At 40.6% G+C, this 9,261-nt stretch overlaps 1 protein-coding gene across 1 annotated transcript; it reads left to right on the plus strand.

Moving 5' to 3' along the window:
- Nucleotides 1-3,284: 3,284 nt before the first annotated feature.
- Nucleotides 3,285-7,307, plus strand: LOC145444189 (calumenin-like). Its single transcript, XM_080322120.1, has 7 exons — nt 3,285-3,511; nt 4,079-4,272; nt 5,339-5,412; nt 5,485-5,644; nt 6,636-6,738; nt 6,859-6,958; nt 7,084-7,307. Exons 1-7 carry the CDS (start codon nt 3,309-3,311, stop codon nt 7,186-7,188), a joined length of 939 nt encoding a protein of 312 aa, XP_080178246.1. The 5' UTR covers nt 3,285-3,308; the 3' UTR covers nt 7,189-7,307.
- The last annotated feature ends 1,954 nt before the right edge of the window (nt 7,308-9,261 follow it).

Genomic DNA, 9,261 nt, shown 5'->3' on the forward strand with positions numbered 1-9,261 from the left:
TGGGAACCGAAAAATGGGCATACAGACTGAAATCACCGGCGAGTTGACTAGGAAAAAAGGTCAACTTTTCGGCTCGACCTCGAAATTACACTTTTACGGCTAAATTTTGGTGAGTTGACTCACAAAAAAGGTGATTTCTCCGACCGACTTGATTCCAAGAGGACCGTAACAGCACTTCGTCAGTCCCCCCAATACGTTGGTCTTGTCCCCCCCAATTGGGCGATAAAGCAAACCTCTCCACCCCTCAGACCAAACTCCCCCGATACCTCTTTACCGCTACTTCTCAGCAAAAATTGTTGGCCTTTTCAGGTAATTCACGCTAAGCGCGGAAAATTTCTATCATTCATGATTGAATTGGTCAGTATGATCAGGAATTGCATATATATTGCTGTCAATTTTTATCCTCTCTCTGCTCATGTAATCAAATTTACCGGCAAAGCTGAGTGAGGTGTCTTGGAAAATTTAGGGCCCGTAAATAATAATTGAACATATTCGGACGGACCCGTGGGTATACTGACTTCGTTACGTAATGGCATTTCGTGGCCTGTCTGCTATGTCAAAATAAGATATTCAAATCGCCCATACGTACTGAACTAAAAGACGTACACGATTTCAAACTGGTATTTCTGCACTGGCAATTAATTTTTCTCTGCGAGATGGCATTTGTTTTGTGGGGTTCTGATTGCCAGGACAGGAACATTTGGCGCCAGCCATTTAGGCGCCTATGGACAATTAAATATATATGTATATCATATATATATCGAAGTCGGTCAGCCTAAAGGTAGTCCTTTTCCGCCAAGGTTTTCTCGTGCTGGCACACTTCTCGGAGTCGCATGTTACATGGCCTAAAACTTCATATGTCTTGGTGCGTCATAGTGTGATAATGCCCATTTCTATAACTCATGCGTATTATTTCTTGGGGGAAAGGTATCCAATAAGTAAGAAATACGACACCACGAAATGGCGCGCAGCGCCAAATTTTTTGAAAAAGTTGCCTAAATTTCCAAAATAATACTCTATAATTAATGTTAATTCACGAAAAAAATTGTGGGCCCCCTTCGAGCTCGGGCCCCCCATCTCAATTAAGGGTTTGAGTGCGGCAGTTACTGTCATGAACGCCAATATAACCATTTTAACGCGCCATCGCCCCCTATCGTCCCCTTCGTCCGTTTTCGCCCCCCTATCGCCCCCTTCGCTATTTTCGCCCCCCTGGATCGACAAATCGCCCCCTGGGGGGCGATATCGCCCACGTTGGGAACCACTGGTATAGACAAAGTCGCGTACTGTAATCATGGGATTATCACAGAGTTTTTCAAGTATTTTTGGTCGCAGTGTTTCATCGGTACCACATCTCTCCCTATATTATAAATGCGAACCATCGAAATCGATATCACCAAACAGAGTTTTTAAAAGTGGGTTCATCAAGGCTTAACGGGAAACTGAGCAGTCAACACAATGACTTGGACTCGTTGTCGAGTCATAATACCATGACTCGGAATCGACCCTCTGCTCGCTGATTTGGACTCGGACTTGAGTAGGTGGCGAATTGAAAATGACTCTACTTGACTCGAGTCAAAACTATAAAAGTGAGATTGACTAGCGACTCGGAGCCTTTTGACTTGGTTACAAACCTTGGTTGGTGGTACATGGTAGTACAGCTTTATTACATCAGTACCAGTTTATTAACAATTTAATCATTTCAAAACATAACGGGTCTTTGAAATCAGATACCCGCTTGGGGCTAGGTGATGTAAATAGGAGGCAGACACACTGAATGAAAAGTGAAAGGAGAAAAAATAAAAGGACAAGCGGCAAAAAGGTGGCATGTGACCTAACGCGAGATCGATGTACCATGTCGTGGTCCGCTAAACTTGAGGGCTGACTATTATCCCCATCTATTGCGTCGCGGCGAATTTTTTATCCCCCGTAATCGGTAGATATTCGATGACGCGTTTTCGATATTACAAAAATTCGATAATATCACTCTTACACATAGGTTCAGATTCTGATGGCGACCTAGTGCAGTAGATCCCCCTTACTACTGCACTAGGAACAGGACCTTAAGGCCATCTCAACGAAGCCCAGACATTCAACTCAACAATGTCAACATATGATCATATTACAGGCGGAGTCATTGGATTTAAAATTAATTCAATTTATTATTAACAAACAGTTTTATCATTTCAGTACACCACAAGATGCGATACAATGAAAAGATAGGAATGTATCGAAACGACTTGGAGTAGGCCTAGTCTTTGAAATCAGACACCCACCTGGCCTAGACAATGTAGAAATGCGAGGCATGCACTGAATGAAAAGTAGAATAAGATAATATAAAAGTACAGGCAACAGAAAGAGGTGGCATATGTGCCAGAAAGCAAGATCGATATGTCAGGTCGTGGTCTGGGGTAAACTTGAGGGCTGCCGAGTATTGATCCAGTAGAAATTGCTTGTATTTCGACTTGAATATGGACACTGGACACTGGACATCGGACATGCTCGAGGACTGTCAGATAGCCGGCGAGATACTGTTTTTACACTGCAGGCCCGTCATATTTGATGGAGTGATGATTAGGTCAAGTTTTCGCAACCTTTTTTACAGCTTCCGGCAGCTTCCTAAATACTCAGAAATTAAGTAGTATGATGTTTTAAGCTGTTAGGAGGAATCTTATATTGCAACTTTTTTCGATTTTTCATACAACTTTTTTCGATTTTTCTTGCAACTAACTTTTTACTGAATATATTTGGCACTTATCTGTGAATAGATCGATTGATTATTTCCGTGTAGTTTAAATCTGAGGTCCTTTCTGATTTGACGCACATTCAGGCTGGACCGCCAAAAATTATATTTTCACTGGGTAAAATTTTCAGGCTATTAATTTTGTTGAAATCGCCAACCGCCCAACACTGAGTTATGTTATAGTGCCTTGCATGCGGATCGATTCGAGTATCTCATACCATAATAATTTCAAGGAACTTGTCCATAAATGCAACTTTTGTGAAAAATAAATGCAAGTTTCCACGGGTTAGACTGCAACAAAAACCTCCCCTCGTGATGATCTTGTAAGTCGGAAATATGGTAGTTGGACGACGTGGGCCCGCGTTTGTTGTTGGCCTACTTATGAAATTTTGATACCGGGGTAAAGAAGTCATGTGATCGTCCTATGCCGCGTTATCACAATATTTAGTTAAATATTCTTATCACACCTTATGTCGTGTAGCATACCGACGCATGCGCACGCTCCTAGACAAATGTCCAGCTATATGCTACATCTTATTTTGACAGTGTTCTACAATTATATAACGGTATGAAAATAGTTTTAATCGCCTTCGTCTTTGCTGTGATAATCGAAGCTTCGTATGGGCAAGAGGATTTCCGCTCTGTCGATGGGGATGTACTGAGTGATGAAGCCCCTGGTTCGAAAGATTATGATCATGAAGCATTTTTAGGAGAAGATCTCGCCGAGGAATATGATGAGATGGTGCCGGAAGAGAGTCAGAAACGCCTTGGGTAAAATCATATGTCTCTTCTAATGCAATGAAACCCTTTAGAGAATCTATAACTGCATGTCGATGAGTAGGCCTATTTATAGAATTATATAGAGCTATAATAAACATTATATCAAGTAGGCCAACAATCTTTGCACGAGGTGGTAAAAGTGTATTGGTGATGTGCAAATTCAAATATAGCCAAAGCGTAAAAGTAATTCTGCGAATATCAACTCATTAAAACAGATGGTAGCATCTTCAAGACATTATAAAATTATAAGAAAAACTGATAATTACATAAAGTATTCAGGTATATAGGTGGGCTAGTTTCGAAATGTTAATTGAGGTGCGTTGACGGGTGATGATTGTCAACTTTCAAGCACACTCATAACATGTGAGGAAAATCCATTGAAGTAACTAATTGACAAATATGAAATGTTTGAAATGAGCAAGTCTAACATTGCCATTGACTTACCTATACTTCATTAATGGTCGACCAACTTTTCATCTTTACCTGACAATATATATAGGCCTACTAATTACGTCAAAAACGAAATTTCGGTATAAGACCCGATTGCTTCATCTACAGAGAAATATTTACGAAAATTGACGTTGACACTGACGGCAATGTAGACACCAAGGAGCTTGAAAAGTGGATAGCTAATGCGCAAGAAAATTATATTGGACGAGACACTGAAAAGCGTTTGGAAAAACTCGATTTAGATGAAAATGGGAGCGTGTCCTGGGAAGAATTCTTCAATGTCACCTACGGAGAACTGAAAGGTGTGGTTTAAAGTGATGAAACTGTGCTGTGTTCATTCATATTGGAATAAGATTTCTGGTTTTGTACCTGTTAATATAGCTGACTTGATAGTTCTTCGACATAACCATATCAGTGCTTCCCAGCCGTCAGTTCGCGACCCATTTGTAATGTAATGTTTTATTGTGCGACCTATACCATGCGATATGACCGGGCGAATAAGAACGTAATCCGACGTACAACGAGTCGTGTGAGTATAACGAGCTAAATTAGACGCCCACAAGTGAAATAGCGCGACAATTCGAGAATGCGAGTGTATCAAGCAGACAAGAATACACGTAGGCTAATAGATAATAATTACAAACGAGAAAGCGCATGTTCAAGCATAAATTCCCCTTTTGCGTCGAAGAAGGGGTCCCCGAGTATAGCTTGCGTCGCCGCAATTGTTTGCTGCTTATATAATCGTGCTGGATGGCATGTTCCAATCAACGTTCGCATTTCGCAAAGCCATTGGGGGATTGAATGAATGATTTCAAACTTAAAGCCATACACAAAAACGTACTGTCCAATTTCGCGCTCCATCAAAATGACTGTCTAGAAAATCTGGCTCACGAATTATTGTGAACACGTGAACGTGGCCTACCGCACTTACGTGCGCAAAAAAATACTCTGGAGGCGGAGAACGTGTATTTGCCCGTCTACCGAGCGATATAGTGTAATGGTGATGCGTACCAGCTACTTGATCGGTAGGCCGTAGACTAGATGACTAGACTATGATCGCATCGCCGTCGTCAAAAGCATCTCGATGGTGGTGGCGAAACCGAATACCCCCCTCTCTCTCTCTCTCGATGTGAGACGATAATGTGTTTGGCATTCTTCGCTTTTTTACGGCTGTTTCGCTATCCCATCCTTGCAATAGTCTCATCACTGCGACGCCAAATTTCGTGGTATGACTTCTCGAGCCTGGAATACCTGTATGCCCGTCTGATTCTCTGATAGGTTTACCATAACAGAAGCATATAGCAAGGTCGCAGGGAAACTCGCATTAAATTTGCGGCCCGAAGGTTTTATTAAATACCGCATATTTAGATGATGATTGGGATACCAAAGAAAACGATTTCAGTTACAGAGACATGCTCAACAAAGACAAAAACAGATGGAAGGTAAGCATTAAGCAATAACGCATCTCTAATGTTTTCTACAATAACCAGCAATTCATATCATTTTATAATCAGGTCGCAGATACAGATGACGATGATTCTTGCAGTCTGGACGAATTGAATGCCCTCTGCCATCCACAACATTTTGACCGCATGAGGAATCTTGTTTTTGAAGAAACATTGACGGAATTGGATGAAAACAAAGATGGATTTATTGATATCGAAGAATATATCAGTGAGTATTATGTTACTGGCACTTTCATATATACAGTCTACTCTGCTTAATCGGCCGAAATACTCAGGAACGGTACAAAGGTAAAAATTGCACGTGACAAACTTTGGTTAATCCGGACTATTCGCCGCTTTATTCGGACACAGACTAGCAATTCCTGTCGTAATAATTTGGAACAATAAACAGCAATTCTTTCGTTTTAACACCAGATGAGTAATTATGGTGAAGCATTGACAATCCGTGCTGTAGCTATCGACAATGAACTCATCCAAGGTCGTGCCGGCTTCATAGTAGGTTTTTATTGGGTACAATTGCGTGCATCTTGTAGAACAGATTGGCATAGATTTGTTCAACAGAATAAGTGAAATTACTCACTAAAGTAAACAAAGAAAAAAGTAAGGCCACTGCCTTGACAGCTGCACAATTAGTTGCGTTGGGTGGGATATCAAAAAGTACTATTTGAACTCCAAATGCATGTGCTACATAGCCGTTTTTTATTGGGTACAATTGCGTTCATCTTGTAAAACAGATTGGAGCAGCTTAGTTTAGCAGAAAAAAGTGAAATTGCTCAGTAAAGTACACGAAAAAAAGTAAAGACACTGCCTTGACAGTTGCACTGTTAGTTGCGTTGGTGGGGATATCAATAAGTACTATTTGAACTCCAAATACATGTGCTACACGCTAATGCAGTGTACAGTGTTTGTTAAATGGTTTGGTATCGAAATACTGTACAATGCAACCAACCTGAAGGTATAACTAATTTGTGTTTTATGTGATCTGCGCCAATTACTGCAGTATAGCGCAGCTATATTATAATTGTTCTATTACGCAACAGCGTATTTTGAATGCGTCGTGTGCCCGTACGCGTGACCACGAAGTAGACAATTGATTTTCCGCTGAATTAGTCCAAAACTGAGCGAAACTGTTTGAATTAAGCGGAGGTGACTGTATAGTAAATATAGTTTTGTTGAACGTACCCGTACAATTTCTTTAGGCGATGTTTATAAACCTGAAAACGAGAACGAATCGGAACCAGAATGGGTGGAAGCAGAACGAGAGCAATTCAAGAGCGACCGGGATAAAAACAGCGACGGGAAGTGAGCTATACAATTATTATCCATCTCGAAGCTTCTCAAGACTTTGGCTCTCTGCGATCCCACTCAAGTAAACATGGCGTCGCGCAATTTTTGCCTTTAATGTGATACTCTTCGTGATAGGCTGGACGAACAAGAAATTCGGGATTGGGTCACACCAGACAGTTCCGACTTCGCGCTTGACGAAGCCCAACACCTCATCGCCGAAAGCGATTCTAATCAGGTAGACCTATGTAGCACAATTTGCAGTGATACGATACTATTTGATACTTAGCAGTTTTTCAGAATATACTGGCGCTTCTCACTTAGTTACTTAGTTACTACATGCTCCTGTTCATTATATTTCAGGATGGAGTGCTGACCAAGAAAGAAGTGGTCGGTAATTTTGATATCTTCGTTGGATCTCAAGCTACCGATTGGGGGAAAATGTTTGAAGGACACGATGAGTTCTGAAATTCTTACTACCACGGGCAGTCGAACATATGTGCTAAGCCATATATTTGAATATTCAGCCATATCAAATTTGTATCAAGCCTCATGGGAAAATAAAACGTTCATTCTGCCTTTTATAATATTTTCTAGCATCTTTTGATGGAGAGAGAGAGCGGCCTAGGTAGGCCTTTACACGTTGTTCTACTGTGCGGACTTACGGTGGTCTGTTATGTGCGCGGATAGGTTTTTTTGAGTAGTCCGACTCTTTTATAATTCACCACTATATCACTTAAGTTTAGTAACAAATTTTATCAGATCAATAAACCCACAAGATTACGATACAATGAAGAGATAGGAAGGCGTCGAAACGACTTGAACTGTAGTCTTTGAATTCAGACACACACCTGACGTAGGTGATGTAAAGAGGACGCATGTACGCTGAATGAAAAGTAAAGGAAGGTAACATAAAAGGACAAGCGACATAATGAAGTTGATGAGATCGATATGTCAGGTCGTGATCCGGTAATCTTGAGACTAAATTTACCCGATACAAAGCCGAGTGCTTCTGCAGTAACCATTCCTAATAGTCGATTCGTATATGCGTGCAAAATTACTGCCATTCACACAGGTAACATTCTAATAGCAACCCAAAAGAGTTTTTGACACGTTTGAATCGCAGCCTTCACTAGTGACTTTAATAATCAATATAATATAAAAAATTATCCACCCGGCAATGAAAAACTAGGAAAAGACTGAATGTATATAGATCTGAAGGCCACTTGTACCATGTCTGTTAATTGGCGAAACTATATGTCCCTATTGGAAAACCTGACACAATCTCTCAGTTATTGACAGACAGTGATATTTTTGGCATATGCCAAAAATACCAAAAATAGTTTATTTTTGGCATTTTTCACATTTTGTTTTTGGTAACGAGAGTAAAACAGAGCTGACAACGGCGTTGGAGAGTCAATTCACCCAATACAAAAAAAAAACAGTAAAAGACTGAATGTTTGAAGGCCTGTGTATCGTAATCGTGAGGTTGCCTTGAAAAACGACGCATGCCAAATTTCAATTCATTCCAACCAATATTCGCGGGTTTCGTACAGTTTGAAAATTTTGAATTATTTTTTTCAAAATTTCCTTCCAACCCCACGAAATTGTTGCGCTGTCTTAAAAAACGATGCAAAACAAATTTGACTCAATTCCAAGCCGTAGAAGTCGAGGTATTTCAGTTTTTCTTTGATAATTCTGGGATTATCCTTGATCGGTGGATCATCCCAGAATTATCATCGAAAAACTTGAATAACTCTGCTGCTACAGCTTGGAATTGAGTCAAATTTGTTTTGCATCGTTGTTGAAGACTGCGCAACAATTTCACGGGGTTGGAAGGAAAATTTGAAAATAATATTTTTTGCATTTTTGGGCAAATTCAAAATTTTCAAACTGTACGAAACCCGCGAATATTGGTTGGAATGAATTGAAATTTGGCATGCGTCATTTTTCGTGATGTCATAGCAAATGTTATTCATGATTTAACCTCTTGTAATGAACTTGGATTGGTTCCTTTTGGAGTAGAACAGGGTGGAGTTAGCATGTTTTCAGCTTGTGATATCAGACTATAATGATTCTCGAGGAAACCACAGCGATAGCTCAGACATTTTGAATTGCTGCTTCCTGCGGCAAGCTTATAAATAGCACGAAGTACATGATTACATGTGCGTAGCCAGGGGTCGCGAGGGTCGAGTTTGAGAACCACTGAGTTAGATGGCGGTCCGGTAACCTCGAGCCCTGATTAGTATTTAACATTTCCTATACGTTGCATCCTTGCTCAAATGCTGATCCTTAATTCGATTTGGCCAGGGGTGCTTAACCTGCGAACGTGCGGCCGTAAAGACCATAATAATCCGGCAGTCTACTCATATTTAAATTAGCGTTTGTAGGCGGCCGTCATTATGCAATTTGAATTTACGAATTGATTCCCGAATATTTGAGAGATTTCAATTCAATTTTCTTCGCGCTTGGCCCGATTCAGGTTGACTCGTATTTTTCGTTTTCAATGTAATAGTGCCCTCGCAATGTGAGCTCTGCCGT

The sequence above is a fragment of the Botryllus schlosseri genome, chromosome 8, assembly GCF_051294905.1.
Source record: "Botryllus schlosseri isolate E-star chromosome 8, Bs_hap1, whole genome shotgun sequence".
Taxonomy (NCBI): Eukaryota; Metazoa; Chordata; class Ascidiacea; order Stolidobranchia; family Styelidae; genus Botryllus; species Botryllus schlosseri.

What these genes read in the sequence shown, in the direction of transcription:
- LOC145444189 (XM_080322120.1), top strand. Translation starts at nt 3,309, where the DNA reads ATGAAAATAGTTTTAATCGCCTTCGTCTTTGCTGTGATAATCGAAGCT. An exon ending in AAGACAAAAACAGATGGAAG is followed by an intron (nt 5,413 to 5,484) that starts GTAAGCATTAAG and finishes TTTTATAATCAG; the next exon opens with GTCGCAGATACAGATGACGA. An exon ending in TGATATCGAAGAATATATCA is followed by an intron (nt 5,645 to 6,635) that starts GTGAGTATTATG and finishes CAATTTCTTTAG; the next exon opens with GCGATGTTTATAAACCTGAA.